Source organism: Balaenoptera borealis (assembly GCF_965194805.1).
Source record: "Balaenoptera borealis genome assembly, chromosome: X".
NCBI lineage: Eukaryota > Metazoa > Chordata > Mammalia > Artiodactyla > Balaenopteridae > Balaenoptera > Balaenoptera borealis.
The window spans coordinates 99802012-99823055 of record NC_138881.1 but is presented as its reverse complement, the minus strand read 5'-3'; the positions used below and the strand labels follow the sequence as shown (position 1 = coordinate 99823055).

Genomic DNA, 21044 nt, shown 5'->3' with positions numbered 1-21044 from the left:
AAGGGCCTAGACCTGCAGGGCTAAGCACGGAGGGACCTGGGGGTGAAAGGTTTCCGTGATCCTGCAGTTGGAATCCTGTAAGGTGGCTGGCCCTAGCTCCTCACTCCTTGTTCCTGCAGCAATCAGGGGGAGAGTTATGAAGCCTCCAGGAAGTGGCAGCCTTTGGTCTCAGCTCCCTAGGTACCCTTCTCTTAAGCCTGGCCTTTTGTGAATCTTGTCACCCTAACACATCATCATGGTGGGAATCTGGACTCACATTAAAGGTTCTTCTGTTGATGGTGCCTGTGTTCCCATCCTCTCACTTAACTAATCTCTTAAAGCCTATCTTGGATCCAAGTTCCTACTGCTTTACTTTAGTTACTCCAATTCTGATTTGGGGTCCTTTTTTTCTTACCCATGATGCCTACTGCCCAGCCAAACAAGACCGATTTGGATCCATCTTTCTCTCTACACTAAATGTGCTGGATGGAAACCACACACGTATCTAATCACAAACCCTAGGCGCTCTCATCTGGTGGGGGCGACTGATTACAAAGAGACATTTTTAGATACCTGGGGATCAGCATCTTTCTCTGGCATTGGACCAAAATGATTGAGTATCCGATTCTTCAGAGATGATTTGAGCGAATGAAACCATGATGACGCTTGCTCATAGACACAGTTATGCAATCCCATGAGCTCAGCACAATCCTCTCCTTGAACCTGAAAGTATCAAAGTGGAAGTGAAGCATTCTGTGCCTTCTCCAACATGCCTAGAGCCCCTTTGACACCTGCCTATTTGAGCATCCATCCCGTCACCCTACGGGAAGACTCGCCCTTCTGGCTTTCTCCTGTGTAGTGTGTGAAAGGCTCCTCAGCCAGATGATGGACTGTGTGTAAATATTGCTGAGCGTGGAGGACAGAGAAAGGTTCAGCTGGGTAAATGAGCTGAAACGGCCAGACATATAGAAAACCAGTGACACTAACTGGCCTGAGTGGAGGCGTGCTGTTAAACGAGGTTGTGCTTGTTCACGCCTCTCTCCTTTTCATTTTTTACATCTGCTTTCCCACTGCTCCTGGGAAGAGAGGGAGCAGTGGCTGTGTCTCCGTAGGTAACTTTATCTTCCAAGTCAAATACATTTATTCGTTGAGCAAATGTTTATTAATCTTGTACTATGTAGTGAATGTAAATGTAAACGCTTATTGGATTATTTACCTCTTCTTCTACCCGTTAGTTCAGAAAACCAAGGATTAACTGGACATGTCATCTTTCTGTGTTATGGGATGATGGATTATTGGGAAGGGCTCTTGGCCAGGTTGCACATTTAAAAATAGACATGTGTATGTGAATCCACAATTATCTCAAAAAGAAAAAGGTTTAAAATATAAATAAATCAAAAAATAAAATACATATGTATAGATCCAGCTCCAGATCTTGGTATCCCTGGCAGAGACCTAACTCCTGTGCTGAATGGGCCCCAGGGTTGGTCTGGCTTGGCACCTCTTATGCATGAATATAGATCAGCAACTAAGCAGGGAAAGCCCAGACAAGGGGCGCGCTCACTGCCATTCCACAATCGAACAGGAATCTGGCAGCATTCGGTGTGGCAGCAGTGTATCAGTGAGAAATCCCAAGGCCCCCATCCATGCCCAGAAATCCTTTTGCAATCATCTTGGTCTGCCAAGCTTCAGGGCTAGCTTGGCTTCAGGATTCTTGGCACTGGCCACCCTCACCTTTTGGTCTTCAATGTATTCGATGTCAGCTGTGTTGTAACCATCCCGCTGGCCCTGATGGAGGACCTTGAAGCGCCTCTTGCCTATGCTGTCGACCACTGAGCGGCCATCAGCAAAGAACTGAACATTTCTGATCTCTAGGATGCAGCCATATTCCGCAAACCTGTTTATTGGGAATGGACTCAAGAAAGTAAATTCTTGATGAGCTGTTTCCCTGGCCTGCGCACCTCCCCCCATTTCTATAACCCCATGTTGTGTCCTGAGGGACTTCTGCCTTCTTCCCTGTCCCAGGGTCTACAGCTGCAATACCACCACAGGCAGTGCCTGTGTGAGAAAAAATTTTAATGTGTAACTGCTACCATTTATTGTACTGTGCTCAGTACTTTACGTGCATTATTAAGTCACCAATCCTCCCAACAAACCCAACGAGGTAGGCACTATTATTGTACCCACTTTACAGATAAGGAAACTGAGTCACCGGAGGTTCAGTAACTTGCCCAAAGTCAAACTTGCTCCAAGGATGGAGCCAGAATATGAACCCAGGCAGTTTGACTCCAGGGACCACACTCTTATAAAACACGTTTTAGACTATATACCACCTGTTTAACAAAAGGTTGATCCTGGGGTTCCTTTAAACGGGCAGCCTCTCACACTGTAAACTAGGGGCCAGAGGGACCCTGATCCTTACAAATGCTCCTGGGAGGGCCCCAAAGTAAAACAAAAAACCCTTTCCACCCAACCTCCCTTTACTTGCATAGCTCCTCACTTACCTTTTGACAGGATCTCCAAGGCACATGCCAAACTGTCGTGTGCCTGTCTCAATGCATCTACGAATCATCAGACGGTAACAAGGCTCAAAGATGTGCAGGGGACAAGGAACCGTGGGATATGCCATGGTACACACGAAAATAGGCACGTTCTTATTTAAGCTGTCAGGAAGAGCAAATGACATGCATCTCACAGCATTGAAGCAGAACACAGAAATGTTGGTCAAATTTCACCACGTGGTTCCCCCGCAGGAAGGCAAGGAGACATCAAGTTGAGGCTGATAACAAATACTAAAATGCATCTGGTGCTGTGGGCTGAATCCCATTATCTGGTGCACAGGTTAGCCTAAGGGCTACGATTAAAATTGACATTCTAATTTGGGTAATGAAGTTCTCTAGTACCGTAACATTGTCGGTGATAGTTATACCTCATATTTTTCTTTCTTTCTTTCATGCTCTCCACTCTAAACAATCTCTCCAGGTGTCTTGCTGGCAGTATGGGGAAGGGGGGTAAAAGTGGACCCAGCTCTCCAGAGGAATGGTGGGAAAATCTCTGCAAGATGTCCGTGAGCATCTCACATATTTGCAAAGCCCCCAGAGGATCCGCATGGCAGGCCCAGCTGGGAGGAGGAGGGAGCAGTGGAGAGGCAAGAGTAATCGAGCCCAGTGATGCTCAAACGCTCCTGTGCATCAGAATCACCGGAGGCCCTTAAACGCAGACAACAGGCCACTGCACCCCCCCGGACACACTGGTGCAGTAGCTCTGAAATCGACACCTACGAGTCTGCCTCTCAACATGTGCCCACGAAGACTCAGACACATGGCCTGATGGGGAACCACCAGCCGGGCCAGCTCCTCCTGGATCACTGTTCTTTTATTTGCCTAGTAAATCCAATACAGGGACATCTGAACATAAACTTACCAATAGATATAAGATCATTTGCCCAAATCTCAAAAGCATTAAATTTAGGATTCCTTTAAAGAGAAATCCACCTAGTATATTCCAGTGTTTGTTAATCAGACATTAAATGATATTTGAGAAGAGGGCCCAGAGAGACTCAAGGTGAACTTAAGAATCAGAAATAAAGATGAAGATGCCTTGAGTAGATCTGTTAATGAGCAAAGAACAATGTCATTTCTGGCTCCCCAGCACAGTGTGTTATTCACAGTGAGAGGCACAAATGAACTGGTGGCAGTTTAGAAATGTTCTCTACAGGGTGAGCATAAAACCAGAACAGCCTTTGCCATCGGGAACTTTGCCCCCAGAATGCTGTGAGAATTCCACCAGGGATGGGGAGATGGGGGGTCAGCAGTATGAGAGACAGAAATTAGTGATTTCCTCCTGCTTTTTCTGCTAAGTGAGTTGTTCTTCCGGCCAGGCAAAGAGCTTGGAGCCTTACTTCTTTCTCCACCCCTACTCTCTACTTCTCACAATACCTGTGATGGAAGAGGAAGCGTAATAACAAGCAGCATTCTTACTATTGCTTTTATTAAGTGCTTACTATGTACTAGCTCATTTGATCTTCGTAACAAGTCCATGAGGCAAGGACTATTATTATCCCCAAGTTACAGATGAGGAGACTGAGGCCCAGAGAGGTTAAGTGACTTGCCTAGGGTCATGAAGTATACTCACTTTGTGGCAAAACTGCATCATAAGCCCAGGTCTGGCTGATATCAAAGTTCTTAACCTTGTAGAACCTCCTTATGTACCTGAAAACCGTCTTCTGGATACAGCTGACCCTTGAACAACACGGGGGTTAGGGGCGCCAACCCTCTGCCCAGTTGAAAATCAGCATATAACTTAGAGTCGCCCTCGGTATCCAAAGCTCCTCTGTATCCGCGGTTCTGCATTCATGGATTCAACCAACCACGGATCGGGTAGTGTAGGACTATAGTATTTACTACTGAAAAAAATCCACGTATAAGTGGAACCGCACAGTTCAAATCCATGTTGTTTAAGGGTCAACTGCACTTCATTAAGCCCCCCTGATTAAATTATTCCAATAATTTGGTATCCGTGATACCCAGTTACTAGTGCCAATATGTGACCTGGTCAGTGGTTCGGCTTAGGTTTCTTCAGTGGGTGCTGGTAAATAACAACTGGCTTTCTGGGGATGGAGCGGGTAAGCCCTTGTTACAGCATCTTCCAATTTCTGTGGTGTAAATACTCTCACCGTGGCCAATTTCAAGCTACCAACATGGTATCACTAAATGAGGAGTTAGGAGGGAATGCGCACTTTCAGTTCTATGACCTGGTATGAGTAAAACTGAAAACAGCAATGTGCGTATGCATACTTAGAAAGTTCTTCCATTTCCTCTTCATAAAGCCTCCTTCGTTCCTTGAGTTCTTCTGGAAGGAATTTAGCCATTAGCTCTTCCATTATGACATTTTTACTGTATTTTCTTGATGCCAAGCACTATACGGGGAACAAGGCAATTAGATATTTATTATGCAGTCATCAGAAAAACACACAGCGCTTCTGATGTAATCAGTAGAACAGTTAAATGACCCACATACTGGAGAAATTTAGACCCACAAATTGGCAGCTGATACTATCATAATGTATATATTCTCTGGAGGTTAGAGTTTAGCTTAAAAAAAACCACATGCAATGAATTACTTTTAAAATTAGAAAAATTATTTTAAAAAGGGAAAAAGACCTGCAATGGAGTATTAAAAAGGTCATAGCTTTCCTAAGACACTGAAATTGATTGAGATCATGTTCTTGTCAAAAAAGGGAGAAAATCCTTTCCTTTCCTTTTTCTGATTACTGTGTTTATAAGCTCCCAGAAATGCTCTCCATCTGGGATATGCTGAAAGTCCGTGGTCAAAAGGTTCAGGGAACTAAAAAGCAATTTTCAATTATTGATCCTTTCCTGCTGTGCCCCACTCCCAACCCCACCCCAATGCTTGGGATTCAGGATATTTCAAGTCTATATATTATACATATTTTTTTCTCCTCTAACTTTAGTTTTAAAAAGAAAAGCTATACTGGTGATTTCATTTGCCTATTTTTTTTTATTATACCGTCTAGGTATCACTGGATTTATGTTATAAACCTTGATTTCATAACCTAACTCGGGCTCAGTTGTCAATTGTCACTATTACTCTCCTCCCAAACACCCCTAGTCCGCGCATATCCAGGGATCTGTAAGGAGTGGGTGTTTTGTGTGAACCAGACAATGGGAACGAAAACATCTGCAGAGAACTGCTGGCTATGGAAACTACCCACACAGACCCAGCAGGGGGAGCTCCTGAGTATAAAACGGCAGGCTTCAGACATTTTTTCCTTTCCCAGTACGGGCTACGTCTGTCTATTCCGCAGTGAACATGATCGGAATAAGATATTTCTCTCTCTGGATAATGGTGCAAGTGTGACCCTGTGTGAAGACACAGAGATAGATGGGAATATCTTCTAGCCCCTAAGTCCAGGACCTCACAGCCTCTGCCTCCACGATGCTTTCTCAGCCACTGCCATTGCCTGGCTGCAGGAAAATGGGCTGCTTTGCCCAGCCCCAGTCTTTGGGGAAAAGCAATGACTCAGGAGGTAGCCTCTCCAAGAAGGAGGTGACTCCTCCGCTGATGCTAAAACAAAAAGCCAGGAAAGGTACATACTAAAATTTTAACGGTAGATTTTCCTTCTTTCTGTTAATCTGAATGTTGTAGTGTTACCACAACACAAATGTATTATTGAAGTATAAGGACCATGGGCTTCTCACCTACAATCAGGACAGCAAATACCACCTCTTCACCTAGACCAGATATGACACTGACCCTCCCCCCAGCCCAATACACACCTTCAGGGCTATCCTGGGTGATTATTTCACTCCCTTCCCTTAATTTAAATGTTGGGGTGTTGGGAAAGCTTGACACATGACTTCTCTGGATCTACATTCACCTAGAGATAGTCTTGCATCATCTCCGACCTCTCCTCAGGGATGACAGGGGTCAAGGGACATTTATACTGATTGTAAAATACGGCACACAAGTCCCTGGGGTGGGGGGACAAGATGGATTCCCAGATCTGCTTGTGCTACAGAAAATTACAGCAAGTCCATTTGAAAGACAAAGGTGGCAGTTTGTGTGATTCATTTTAGAGAATCTGGAAGCCCCAGAGATTTTCCAGCAGACAAATGTCTGCTAATAAGTACAGCCGCAGCTGAGGAGTGGGGCAAGGACCACAATGAAGGTCTGTGAGGTTTTCCTGGAGACCTGGGAGTGATCTCTTCAAACCACAGAATAAACATTGATGATAAGGGGACATCGGAGCTCATCTAGTCCAAGCCCAGGGAGGACAGAAGATTCACCCAACATGACAGTGAATCAGGTGCCATGATGGGATTAGAACAAGGATCCATGTTTATCATCATTTTGATACTTTTGTTTCCAACACAAATTAATTTCACTACTGACAGTTCATAAAAAGCTAGATGTTGCCTCATTTCCCTGGAGGACTTTGTGGAGATGGGAGGGGTGGCTCTAAGACAGGAGAAATAAATGGTCTGAGGGGGTGTTTTGCTCTAGCACAGTGCAGTGGCTTGGGATCCAATAGGATGCTGTATTCGTACCCAATTCCAAATAAGCTAACCCAATCAAGAAAGAAAGAACGTTTTACCTGTGAAAGACCATCTTTGCACAGTGGACACTTCGCATTGTGATCTAGGCATCTTTCAAGGCATTTTAAGCAAAAGGTGTGTCCACAAGGTGTTGTGACTGGCTCATAGAATAATCTGAAATTTAGGAATCGGAATGCAAGAAAACTGCAATCAGACCAAACATGAAAGACAGAGCTATTCAGTGTTCAGGTTTTATAGTATTATTTGGGAAATTCTATGTGCGGGGGTAGGAGGGGGTTCTCTTTTTCCTTTTTTTTAGAAAAAAAACCCTGCTGTTGTTGCACTTCAGAAAAGCATTTGCTTTTTATTTCTGAGCTGGATTTAAATGCATTAAATTATGCATTTATTAAAATTTAGGACATAGCTAGATCATTTTGTAACATTAGTTCTAGTCAGTCTCTTCCAGGGCATCCACATTTTTTTCCCTGTCAGGTCCTAGAAAAATGAAGACGAATGCCCAGAGTGTCTTGAATAGATTCCATTCTAAAATACTTAGTCAACCTGTTTACCTGAATATATGTAAACACATAGATAAACAAACACACACTCCCAGATTTAAGCACTTTATATCATACTACAGTGGAAAAAGACTAGGCTTATTTGCTAACCTTATTCCATTTTTCACCTAAGCAATGTTTACAGCCTGAAGGATCTCAAAATTGCACCTGTAACAAACATAACTGCCTTTTATATGGATGGATCATTTTCCTAGGGACAACACAGTAATATTATTAATGTGCTTACTGATGGATAGACAGACAGACACATACATATATACATGTGTATGTATACACATACTTTAATTAGATCCTATTTTAATTGTTTTGCAGGAGCTATTTTTTCAAAGCAATCTGAGGATCTTTTAAAAAGCTGTTCTGTACATTCAGAGATTCATGGATTTATTTTGCTTAAAGAAAGGCTCACCTGCAGCAGGACCATTGGATGGGGGCAGCTGAAGATGATGCTTCAGAAGCGGAGCTCGCACCCACCAAGAGGACAGAAAGAAGGGAAAGACGCCTGACCAGCCTGTTTTGACCTCACAAGAGTGTTCAGTTGAGAGGAAGAGGCTGCAGGCTGCACAGCCCCCTCGTGCGGCCAGGAGGTGCACCAGCAGCCTGGCCCACACAGCCAGGCTGAACAGAAGAATCAAAAACGTCAGAGCTGGAAAGTACTTGAGAAAAAAATCGAACCCACCAATCAGAATGAAACTGAGATCCAGAGGGGATGAAGTGGCTGAGCTAAGAGTACACAGCCAACTGTTGGCAGATGAAATGGAAAAAGAAAAGGTACACGACTTCCCCTTCCAGTAGTGTGCCTTTTCTGTTAGAACAATGATTCTCAGCCACTGCTGTGTGTGAGAACCACGTGTGTTGCTTTTTCTTTAAATAGCTTTATAGATGTATTATTGACATGCAATAAACTGCACATACTTTAAGTGTACAATTTGATAAGTTTTGACACATGTACACGTCTATGAAACCACTTCCACAACCAAGATAATGAACACACTTGTCACCCCCAAATGTCTCCTTGTGCCCCTGAGTAAACCCTCCCTCTTGCTCCTCCCCAGACCACCCCCCTCCCACCATCACCTGGGGAACTTTAAAAAACTACAGGGGCCCAGGATCGCACCTACAGAGATGCAGATCAGTTGGTCCAGGGTAAGGGCCAGGCATCAGGACTTTTAAAGCTCCTGGGGTGGTTTTAATGTGTAGCCAGGGTTGGGAATCACTGTATTACACAATCCTACTAACCTCTGCGTAGGCGAATCTACTCTATTGGTCTCCAAACCTAATTATCAGAGTCCCAGGTGGAACTTTAAAAACGCAGACGTGGCAAAGTCTCACTGGATAAAGTTTACAATTCAGGAGGTCAAGGGGAGGAGCAGAGATTTGATATTTTTAACAAGCCAATCAAGGTCTGGACTAGGAGAGAGATTTTTCATATATTTACTGTTTTCTACTTTTTAAATGTTATCAACCTGTTTAAAAAGCAGTTAATCTGTTTAACCAAGTTAATAAATTTTAGTTACTAAATTGGCCAAAAAGTAAAATTAATTTTCAAAAAACCTCTTTGATGAAGGTCCTAACCAGTGTACTAAGGCAAGGAGAAAAAAAGTCTGAGGACTTAAACGGGAAAAAACAAATCTGTTGTTTTTCACAAATGGTATGATGATGAACTTAGAAAATCTAAAAGAATCTATAGAATGATTATTAGAATTAATGAGAATTGATAGAATTAGCAAGGAAGCTAGAGAAATACACACACACACACACACACACACCATTCAATTGTAGCTCTATATACCAGCAACAAGCATGAGAGAATACATTTTTGAAAAGATGACATTTACAATTGCTTTTGAGTGCCCGGGAATAAACCTAACAAAAGTTTACGAGACCTCTATTGAAAGAAACTGTAAACATTTCATTGAAAGAAAGTAAAGAAGACCTAACTAAGTCCCAATAAAAACCCCAATGGGTTATTTTACTTGTTTGTTTTTGTGGAACTTGGCAAGTTGATTTCTAAACTTTATAAGGCAAGGCAAAGGGCCAAGAAGAGCTGAGACACTTTTGAATAGCAGCAATGTAGGAGGACATGCTCTACCAGACATCAGAACTTATTATAAAGCAGTAGTGATTAAAACAGAGTAAGACTAGCACAAGGACAAATAGATCCGTGGAATAGAAAAGAAAGCCCAGAAATAGACTGAGACCCAGATTCTTGATTTATGACAAGTGTGGCACTTCAAAGCAGAGGGAGGATTTTCAATACATAAATAGCATTCTCAATAATGCCATCTGGGATAGTTGGCTACCCATAGGGGGCAAAGAAGTTGGACTGCCTCTCACACAAAAAGCAATTCCATGTGGGCTACAAAGATAAATGTGAAAGGCAAACAGTACAGCTTCTAGAAGACAAGACAGAACATCTTTCTGACCTCAGGGGGGAAAAAAAAGATTTCTTAAACAGGACACACACACACAAAAGCTAACTGTAAATGAAAAGATTGGTCATTGTTACTGCATTAAACTTAAGAACTTGTTAGCGCGTCGAAAGGTGCCATTAAGAGAGCAAAAAGGCAAGCCAGAGCTGGAGAAGATATCTGCAGCACACGTGACTAACAAAGGACTTGTATGTAGAACATACATAGAGCTCCTAAAGTCAGTAAGAAAAAGAGAGATAATCCAATCAAAAATGGGCAAAGAGTTATATACGCACCAGCAGACATAAAAACTGTTCACAGTAACGTTGTCCATAATAGCTCTAAACTAGAAACAGCCCAAATATCCATCTAGAATATAACTGATTTTGGTTGATTCATACAATGGGACACTATACACTAATGAAAATGAACAAACTTCACCTACATGGAATAACATGGATAAATCTTCATCCTGAGGAAAAGAAGCCACAAAAAAAGAATCCGTTCTGGATAATTCAACTTATATAAAGTTTTTTTAAAAATAGGAAAAATGAAATTACACTGTTTAGAGATACATACAAGGGTGTCAACATAGTGGTTTCAGGGGCAGTGGGGGGGCGTGATTTGGAAGGGGCACACGGGCAGCTTCTGGAGTCCTGGCAATGTTTTATTTCTTGGGCTGAGAGGGGTTCCATGAGTATCCTCTTTACAATATTTTGTTAAGAGAATATATTCATATTTTTACATACTTTCCCACTGTGTCTATTTCACAATTTAAAGTGTTTTTCAAAATTGAGATTTGCAGGCTGATTTTGGGAACTACTGCTGTGATCTAACTACTAGAAGCAGCCAAACCAGATGATCTCATTTCCTCAGTGATCTGAGACCTATGAATCTGAATGCTTTTTATACATTATTTGACGACGCTAATTATGAAGACTGATTGATGAATCTGTATCTGCAAAACTATTTTTCTTGAGAATTTCAAGCCTTTTGTTCATTAAAGAATGTAATCCACATACAAATAATAATGATATAGCTGGCCAATTAATCGCAATAAATACTGACAATTAATGAGCAGATGAATGAAACAGACACAAAAGGATACAGCAACTCTTAGCAAGAGCTATGATTAAAATGCTCCTGATCCGAGTGGTCACAAACAAGAATGCTGCCACAGATGCTGCATAATTATTGCTTTGAAATAATTCAAGGTTCAGATGCTTAGAATACATCATCTTTCAATACTCAACCCACTTCTATATTCAGGCTGACTGAGTACAGTGACTGGGGACAGATGGAATGTATTTCTCTTGCTATCCTGGCTGTGCACAATACTGTTTTTCATATAAATTAACTTTATACAGTCATAGGCAATAATTTGACTAGCTCCATTTTACTATTGAGGAAATTAAGACTCAGACAAGTTAAAGAACTTGCGCAAGGTCACATAGCTAGCTAATAAGTAGCAGGGCTTGGGACGTGGAGTCACACGTGAGTCACAAGCCCATCTTCCTTCTCCACTGCATGACACAGCCACGACACGACACATGACTGTGCGCTCATCTCTACCTAGAACACATACCATCCATGTACATGTAGATGCACACACTCACACACACACCCTTTTCTCTCTCCCTCTCTGTCTCTCTCCCTTCCTTCTCCCCACTGCCAGAGAGAGAGGTCGCGCTTGAGAGAGAGAGAGGGAAACTCTCTCTATATAGATAGAGCTAGAAATAGATATATACTCAAATCCCTCTCCCTTTTATTTACCAGTTTAGGTAATGATTTCGGAAAACACTTCAGGGGGGCATTTATAAGTCAGAGTAGGGCCAGATTTTCTCACAAGAAAGCATTTTACATTGTCACAGTGATGGAGTAAACAATAGTAATAATAAATGCTTTCAGTTAGATGTCAGCCCGGATAAAATGTTTGGCTTGTCTGGAAATAGCTATCTTTTCCCACCAGTTACATCCTTGTATTGTGCTCTTTTGCTGCTATCAAATGAGAGCAAAGAGGGAATGAGGAGGAGGGAGGGGACAGGGGGAGGGAGGGGGAGAGAGAGAGAGAGAGAGAGAGAGAGAGACAGAAAGTGAACTGACTCCTTAACATCCAGCTACTTGAGCAGCTACAACTAGGTTAAATATAAAGCTTTTCATTTCAATTGACAAAGAGGTCACTGGGCCATTAGGTAACTGGTTCAAATATCAAACATTCCTGCTCCACATCTCAAAATATCCTTGTCACCCCAGAAGTGCTGCTTCACAGCAGCCCCAGAGGTGGCCCCCAGGGCTAGGATATCTGGAGCAGGTAAATCCCAAGGGAGGATCTGCAGTCACTAAAGACTGAGGGGCAGAGAGTGACTTCCCTCAGCGGAGCTCTCCCCGTCCAGCAAGGGAAACTCGGAATGGAGACTGGAAAGTTTCTCATTAGCTCGCCCTCCAACTGCTGTTCCATTCACTCTCTCCACCATTTTCCCTGAGGAATTTATAAGCCGCTCCCGATTTTCCCTCTAGAATCAGAACAAATAAATTCACACTCTAACTTGTCTTCTACCAATGCAGCACCACGGCACTGGATTTCATTCTAGAAACCTGCACAGGAGGTACAAATGTCTATAGTTTCATGACCTGGCAGATTGTTTGAAAATATCTACCCTTAAACCCTCTCCACCAAAGACACATGAGGGTCATAACAGAACGTAATAATAATCCTAATAACAACTTAAAAAAGAAAAACACTGAAGAGAGGTAGAAACAGGAGCTTTTCCAAGACTGCAATAATTCAAGCTAAAGCATATATTTGAAATGGCCTCTGTCAACATGTGATTTCTGACTTGGAGACAAGCCCTGTTGGAAGGGGAACTACATGCTTTTGAACTAGGGCTACAGTTTTAAGAGCCTTGCGATCAGAAACGTTCTCTAGACTTGGCAGGCTTCTTTTCACCGTAAAGCAGCTAGAGGCCCACCCACCCCACCCCAGGCCCCGGTAACCTACCAGCCCATACAATAGCTTCTCCAGGCAAAGATGGGTTTTTGCTTTGAAGTCTCATTTAGAACAGAGCGGCAGGATAAGGGAAATAATGGCTTTTAAACTCAGAGCGAGCCAACTAGAAGGGGGTCTTATCCTCTTGGTGTTTATTTCTTGGACCAAATTTCTAACCTTTCTCTGAAGCTCCCTGTTGAGAGCAGGGACAAACAAGATGAAAGGGAGAAAGCAGAGGAAAGGGAACAAAAGAACTTCAACCTCAGGATTCTTAGCCCTCAGGGAAAACACAAACAGGATGAGTCTGCGTGTTTGATTTTGCGTCCCCGGGATGCCGGCAGGAGTGTTAAGGAGGGTAAGTACACCAAAGACCCAGGCTTTCTGAGTGAGCTGAATCAAGTCTATCAAAGTCTGACCTCTGAAGGACCATGGCTCACATCACAGACTGAGAGCCACAAAGGCGTTATTACCTGTGGAGGCCCATTTGTCTGCTTGGAAGCAGAGTTTGTCTATCATCTCACAACTTGGCTCTGGCACGACCCACCTGCTACGTTATTGTGAGGGGGAGGGGAACTGGTTATACAGCCCATCCTACCCTCGCCCACTCCACCTCAACTCAGACAGTATATGGAAGGCTTTCTTCCAGTGCTGCTAACAGTCTTTATCGAGTCTGTCTGAGCTTCTGAGCAAATCTGACAACTCTAATTTTTTTTAAGAGAGAGAAAAAGTATGTGTTCGGGCAATGGCTACCTTACTCATTTTTATTCAGAGGACAAGAAAAGTCATTCCGAGTACAAATGCCTGGGATTGACATGGAAGGCATATGTGCTTGTAAAGGGCAAGAAAACCTCTGAGGAGCCTCCGTTGGCTGGATCCATCTGTGTGGTGGACCGAAAGATTTTTCCTGACATCTCTTCTCTTGGTTCAACCATCTTCACAACTTTTGTGCAAATATCTCAGCCTCCTTTTAAAGCTCTCTTGGGGGGAAAAAAGGCACATTTGAGAATCTACTGAAAGCTGTGGACCTTGTCCTGGAAAACTCACACACACACACACACACACACACACACACACACACACTTCTACATATAACTTCACGGAATTCTTAGATCTATTAGAATCCATAGATAGAACCCCCTCAGGGGCCCATGGACCTAAAGTTAAAGAACCTCTGGTCTAGGAAAAGAAGTTAACATTTATTGAGTACTTACTATATGTCAGGCACTATTCTAAGTGTCTTAAATAGATTTTCTCAATCATAACAACCCCATAGAACAGGTACTAGTGTTCTCTATTTTACTCATGAGAAAACAGTGGCAGAGAAAGTCACTTGCTCCAGGTCAAACAGCCAGTAAGTGGCAGAGCCTGGGTTGAAACCCAGGCACCCTGGCTTTGGAGCAGCACCTCTTAGCCGCAAAGCCACAGCTGTGAAATGAAACAAGTGAAAGTAATTTCTTTGCACAGACCACGGCTGTAGCAGTTTCCTTTTTGTGTCTGTTGGAGGGTGGGCAGGCATGTGGATAATTTGTGTGTCCAGAGGTCTGAGAAAGCAGAGATGATGTGGCAGTGAGTGGAGGAGAGACGCTTGGCCAAGTGGTACATGCCCACTACTGACTACTGTGCAGGGCCCAGAACAAAAACTAGTCAGGCCCTCTCTTGGCTTCCAAAGAATAGGCCTGTGGTGCTGACACTGGCCCTTGAGCTTTGAGATCTTGATCAAGTAGCCAGTTGAGATTAGTTCCAGGGTCACAAACCGAAACACCTACAAGGTGCCAGGAAAGCAAAGCAAATGTGAGAGGAAGGCTGGTGTAAGGCAGTGGCCATGGGAGGGGGGGCCGTGACCAACTGGAGTGCGTGTCCTGTCTCAAAACATTCACCTTTCACAAGCCCCCAAAGCCCGTGAAGGCCAAACAAAAGACATCCAGCCTGTGGGCCATCAGTCTGTGACCTCTGAGCAGACCGTTTCCTTCCCACTCTCTAGGTATTTCCAAGTCAGGAGCGCGGGGAACGCAGTCGGTAAACAAGGGACACAAGCTAGCCCGTGTGACAGTTAACGGCGTGATTTCCATTTTGTTAGAACCACGCTTTTCCACGCTAACCGACCGAGCAGTAGTTCACTAGCAGACAAGTCCAGACACCAGAGGCGAAGAACACTCCGGCGGTGACAGTACACATCACATACCTCATACAGAGGGAGCATTCAAGGTCAGAGGCGTCAAAAGATGCGAGTGGAACGCTGAGAGCAGGTCTGGCCCCCGGAGCAGCGGGAGGACCTGTGGTTTAGAGCAGAAGTCACAGGTGAACCAACCTCGGTCTCACAAACAGCACTTCTGAGGCAAAGAACCCAATTATCTTGTCAGTCTGCCGCTCTCACCACCTCCCAGAGAACTGATTTAGTGGCCACGTGAGCCACTGAGAATGGGGTACCCTGAAACAGGCGCTCACAGGCTTCCAACAGTCCCATAAAGACACGCGCAAGTCAGGGACTGTCCGGAGCCCTGGGGGCTTCCTTCAAATGCACCAGGCACCTCACTCAACAAGCGGCGGCGGCAGCAACTCCGCGGACTGAGCCAGGCCTTCAGAGCTGACACTGAATCTTGGCACTGCCAGCCGCTCTGGGAAAGGTATCAAGCTGCGGCGGCTGCTTCTCAGATGCCTGCCTACGGGAACACGACTGGGAACGAGCGGCGTGAGGCCTGATCGCGCTGCCCTCACCCTACCCTCCCGGAATGGGGACGGGGTTAGCGAGAGGCTGGCCTGGAAGGAAGTGACACCATCGAGGGCATGAGATGTCAGTACTCGACGCTGTGCTCTCACAGAAACCCCACAGCCACCCCGGAGGCGGCAGAGCTGGGAGCTGGGCCCCATGCAGAGCCGCGGAGCCCTCCCGTGGAGGGTGCGGGACCTCCGTATACTGGTGAGCCGGGCCCTCCTCCGGGCCGCTTGCCCCCCGGGGAGAGTCCGCACCTGGCTTAGACGCTTTCCTAGGCACGTCTGGGTCTTGGGGTTCGGTTTGGAAGCGCTTCCTTTTCTTCTCCTGGCATTTGCCGGTCTTGCTGGAGGCAGCCTGGGGAGAGGCAGCGGCCCCCTCCTCCTCCTCCGCTCCGTCCTGCTCCTCCGGGCCGTCTTGCCGCCTGTCCCCTTTCACCGGCACGAGGTTCATCGGGCTGCCTCTGTGCCCCCTGGCTGCTGCCGCCTCCTGACTAGAACAATGTGGGCGCTCCAGCGTTTCCTGGAAAGAAAGAGCCAAACATCAGGATCTACTCACGACCAACATCGGCCTCTGATGCTTCTCCCCAGGGGCACAGTGAGAAGATACCGCACAGTGCTGACCATCTAGAGGACGTGCAGCTTAACTGATGGGCGGTCATAGGGCACAGGCAGGCCCAGCTGGGGCGGGGCGGGGGAACCTCTGTCTGAGGCAAGGACAGAAAGGCGTGTGGGGAGAGAGTCCTTGGGCCGCGCTGAACTGGAGAATGGCAAGTGCGGTGCCAGGCCCCGCTCCTCTCCAAATCAGTCCCCAGGCACTACCTGAGGGAAAGCAAGGCATGCAGTACAGCGAGGGCACATCCAGCCGCTCAGTACTTCCTCTCACCCTCACTACCATTCCGGGCCATCCTCGAGCCCCACACCCAGCTCCCAAAGAACTTTCGGGAAGGCTCTGGCACAGGTGTGTTCACAGGCCTGCCGAGTGCCCTCACGCTCCAGAGCTATGTGTTATACTGGTCAAACAAACTAGGGGCAAATTAGTCTTTTCACTAGATTTTGGGTGAAAAGTCTGAAAAAGAGACAAGATCATTTGGCAAAACGATCAATAATGTCTCTAGCCTTTTAAAGAATTTTTTTCCAGGAGAAGGATCTAGAAAAAACAAATCCAATGACAAGGTGTTTATGCAGGTTTACCTAGAGAACCCCTCTCTACTCCACATCCACAGCACACGGGTCAAAACACTCATGCTGTTTTCTCCCCTCCAACCCCAACCAAAAAAATTGGTAGATAGATGAAAAATGGGCAGTGCACAGCTGGGAGAAAATGATGAGGTAAGGAGAAAAAGGATGTGGGTTTTCTGAGTCCCTAACCTGGGGAGTTCAGGGTTTTTTCAGCACTATGGCACTGCCGCATCCTTTCCACGAGCCCCAGGCATAGTCTACACGGTACACTGCTTTGCAAGGCAAAGTTTGGGTGGAAACCCAATCCCTGCTCCCCAGCTGGCTCACATGGGAAAGCCAGGGGTGCTATTTTTCTTCATTTCAGATTGAGCTGCCAGTAGAAGTCACTCCAGACACTTTGGTTCAGTGTTAGGGTTCTCAATCTTGTAATAATGATCTCAAACAAGTACTGAAATGCACTAGGGGTGCTTTGATTTCAGGAGATACTCTTAAGTTCTGCCCCCCACCACCCTTTTTTGAGTCAGGTACACCTGCATTTTATTCATTCTCCAGAGCGGGGAAAGAAGCCAGGGAAATGTAAGATTCTCACCTGTCAGAGAATCCAAAAAGCCACAGAGACCCCAGGGCTCACATACAGGGGAGGAACACAGATCACAGATGGAGGGCAGGCAGATGTCCCGAGGTGCCTACATCTTCAGAGCTCAACTCTGCCTTCACGTCTGCCCTTCTGAGCCCCAGCCTCTGCCCACTTGCCCTCCTGCTGGGAAAGCTAGGGCCTGGAGACCATCGTTTTCAAAGACTCAAATACCTGCGACTTCCTAAGTCGCTTCCCTCTCCCTGGCTCCAAATATGTACTGGAAGTCTACTTACGTGTAAGACACGGTGCAGGAATATGAAATTACCTCCCCTTGGGGATCAAATGGAGTTGTCTTTGCACAAGGAACTTAGCTGGTGCTCAAAGACGAGCAGCTTGCACAAACAAAAAGCAGGAAAGGAGGGGCTGTCAGGCCCTCTTCCCAGGCTCCACCCCTAAGCTGATAAAGCCACCCCGACTGAAGGGCTCCAGGGGAAGTGGGGCAGTTCCTTTCTAGTTCTGTCAACTCTCTCTTTCAGCTGGATCTGACCAAGAACTGAAAACTAAACGTAATAAATCATCAACCCCGGGCCCCTGCCTAAAATCCAATTTCATCTTTAAGAAACAGCCTTCTAGCAAAGAATGCAGCCATGAGCGGCTCCATTTCTTCTATCTCAGGAACCGAATGAAGTAGGAGGGTGAGGGCTCACTCCCCACGTTTGCCCACAAAACAGCCAAACGAAGCGTCACGAGCGAACTGGGTGAGTGGAGTTTTACCTGTGACAACTCTGGTAGATTATGGCTGGTGCCTTCAGTAGCCAATGACTCTACGTGTTCCTTTAATCTAGGGTGAGGTGCCAACAGCTTCAGGATATCGGGAGAATGTTCCTGAGAAGCCCCCGGGAGTGATGGTGAAAAGAAACTAAGGAGAAGCTGTGACATAAAACAGAAGACTTCACTACTTAAGTTTCTACAGGTGCTTGGGTGAAGGGCGGGGGGGAGGAAGGGGCAGAGGGCACAGCTTGCGGGGCCAAACTCCAGGGAGGAAGCCTTGGACCAGAGACCCCGACACAGTGGGGTAGGGGTCCTCACTTCAGCGCGTCGGAATTGCCTGGGGAGCTTAGGAAAACTCCAGGTTCTAAGTTCCCATGCCCGGCTCCCCCAGGTCTGAAGTGTGGCCCGAGAATCTGGATTTTTAAAAGGCACTACAGATGCCTTTGTCAGCCTTGCCAGAGGTACAAACCATCACTCCGCTGCTACCATTCCATAGAAATATCTGCAGGGGGATTTCAAAACCTACCTAGGAGGAAAGAGGCAGAGGTGAAGGCAGGAGAGAAGCGTCAGCTGGGGGACCTGGAGTCGTGTCCGCGACACCCCCATGGGTAGAAGGTGACAAATGTCATCGAGGTTCCTCGATATTTCTTCCCACCCTGCCCATTTTGCTCCCTCCTCCATCAGCCCCGGATCATGAATCCCTTCAGCAGTGAAATGCTAGGAAAAGCAGAACCCAACCTTCCTCCCTCTTCTCCTAGTCTCTCCTCCCCGTTTCTGGCCTTCACTTTCCAGAGAATGTCAGGTATCGTCAAGGACTGGGGGCAGGCCGCTTCCAGTCTATGGCTGGCTTCCTTTGCAATTGATAAGCTGGGGGCAGTGGTGCGGGGGCAGGTAGAAGACCCAGAAGGGACCGTGAGTCAAAGATGTGTGGTCGCGTGGACGCTGCGCCATCAGCTGCCCACATCCTTGTTTCAGTTCTCCCCTGTGAAAGTGCCAATTATCAACATACATATGTATCTATCGTATGTAACACAACACAGGAAGGCAGGTCACTCACTTCTAAAACAGATTCACAAGTTTGCCGCTGAGACCCACTAAAGGGCGCTCCACCCCTTGTTCTGGGTAATAGGGTATTAACTGATCAGGAGAATCTGACCGAAACTCTGACCAAACTCTCTCTGGTTTGATTTGCTCTTTTGCTAGCCCCCAGCAGTTCCTTCGTGATGTTCCTTCTGACGCCAGCACTTTCCACATAGCCAAGCCCTGCTCATCTCTCAAGGCTCAGCTCCAGCACTACCTTCCCCTACTCCCCCAGCCTCCCTGATCTCTCCTGTCCTTCTGTGTTCTCGACTACACCATAAGATAGCACCTTACACTACACAGTCTTGTGTTAGCCTCAAATTGCGTTGCAGATATAAGTCTTTCTCTCTAACCAGATGGTCACCTTCTGGAGGGCACGTGACAGATGTCCAGTAAATACCCATCACACTGGATGGAACTGAATTAAGACACTAGCCATCCCAGGGCGCAGGGAGAGGCCTAGGGTTCAGACCCAAAGTCTTCAGCAGATGCCTCTATCTCCTCCCAGCTGTAAGTTGGTAAAGGAGTGAGGTGGGGAGGTACTCACGGTGCCCAGGGCCATAAATACCAGCTTTCAGAGGCTCCTCTTCCACAGGAGCCAAAGTTGGCTCTCAGAAGCCCTCCCGAGTGGCCCACCAGGACCAACCAACCCACTTCTGAAGCAATCTCCCTGGAATTCTCCCAGAAAGAGCACTGGGCAGCCACAGGGCATCCCAAGGTACAAGGATAAAAGGGTAGAGTGTGGTGAGAGGGAAGGAGAGGCAGAGAGGGAACTCGAAGGAAACAAAGCAGAAGTAACAGCAGCACTGACCTCCTTCCTTTAATACCTAAGATCTCAGACTAGGCCTTCTCAGTGGCTTTGGAAAACAAAATTTGGGGTCAACTCTCAGTGAGAATGAGCATGCCACATACGAATGGAAGTCAATTCCACTTCAGTGTCAGCCTTTGAAAGACCCAGATGGGTCAAGAGGGCAGAAAAGAATCTGAGGTAAATACAAACATTAAAAAGAAACCCAGGCCTGTGAGTGGCTAAGGCAGCTAATTAATCCCAAGTGAACCTGGACCATCTGTGTCATATCTTTATCCCTGGAATGGGAACAATCCAGTAAATAAGCACAGCGGAGGGTCCTCAGTGTTCTTAAGTAGCTGCCATGCCTTCGCCACACTCAGTGGAAATTCGCCTCTAAATTCTCACCCTAGCTTCAGAACTCCAGAACGCTCGTCACAGGCAAATGCTTGCTTGTATTGTCCGAAATTTATATTACACTATATAACAAGTGCAAGATTGTAAGGTAGGTCCTTGAGGACGGACACTGCGGCTTATGCCTCTTTGGGTCTCAGAGCTTAGCACAATGTGTTGCCCTGCCCCGTTAAGGCAGCTGTGGAAATGACACTAGGTGGTCTGTAGAATCGGGCTGTAAAGAGAGATCAACCCAAATGACGATACCAGAGCCTCTCAGGCCAACTGGGAAATGGACAAATGAGAATAAAGAAACCACTCACTCCTGAGCCCAACACCTGCCTCTTTTGGCCTTTGCACACTCTGTCCCCAAAAGTCAAGGCTCTTCTAATCACCTCTGTCCATCCATCCCAGACCTGGATAATTCCATTGCTGCTCTCTCCCCAGTCCCAGCAGTGGGTGCTGAGACTCCTGACAAGGCCTCCTGGAAGGCAGGATGGTGGAGCAGCTCACAAGGCAGACTCTGGAAGCAGGTG

The 21044-nt window shown here is 46.1% G+C and overlaps 1 protein-coding gene across 4 annotated transcripts in view; it reads right to left on the bottom strand.

Moving 5' to 3' along the window:
• The window catches only part of LONRF3 (LON peptidase N-terminal domain and ring finger 3), a 36734-nt gene that overhangs the window by 7394 nt on the left and 8296 nt on the right, over positions 1 to 21044 (bottom strand). The window contains exons 4-11 of one of the 4 annotated variants that reach the window (XM_082377120.1): positions 18252 to 18407; positions 15977 to 16241; positions 15192 to 15282; positions 7097 to 7211; positions 4776 to 4897; positions 2484 to 2642; positions 1714 to 1894; positions 553 to 702 (exon numbers count right to left, since the gene is read on the bottom strand). In XM_082377120.1, the coding sequence (XP_082233246.1) occupies positions 553 to 702; positions 1714 to 1894; positions 2484 to 2642; positions 4776 to 4897; positions 7097 to 7211; positions 15192 to 15282; positions 15977 to 16241; positions 18252 to 18407 (1239 nt within the window). The remainder of the gene's footprint in view (positions 1 to 552; positions 703 to 1713; positions 1895 to 2483; positions 2643 to 4775; positions 4898 to 7096; positions 7212 to 15191; positions 15283 to 15976; positions 16242 to 18251; positions 18408 to 21044) is intronic. The other 3 variants (XM_082377121.1, XM_082377122.1, XM_082377123.1) reach the window with 3 other exon arrangements.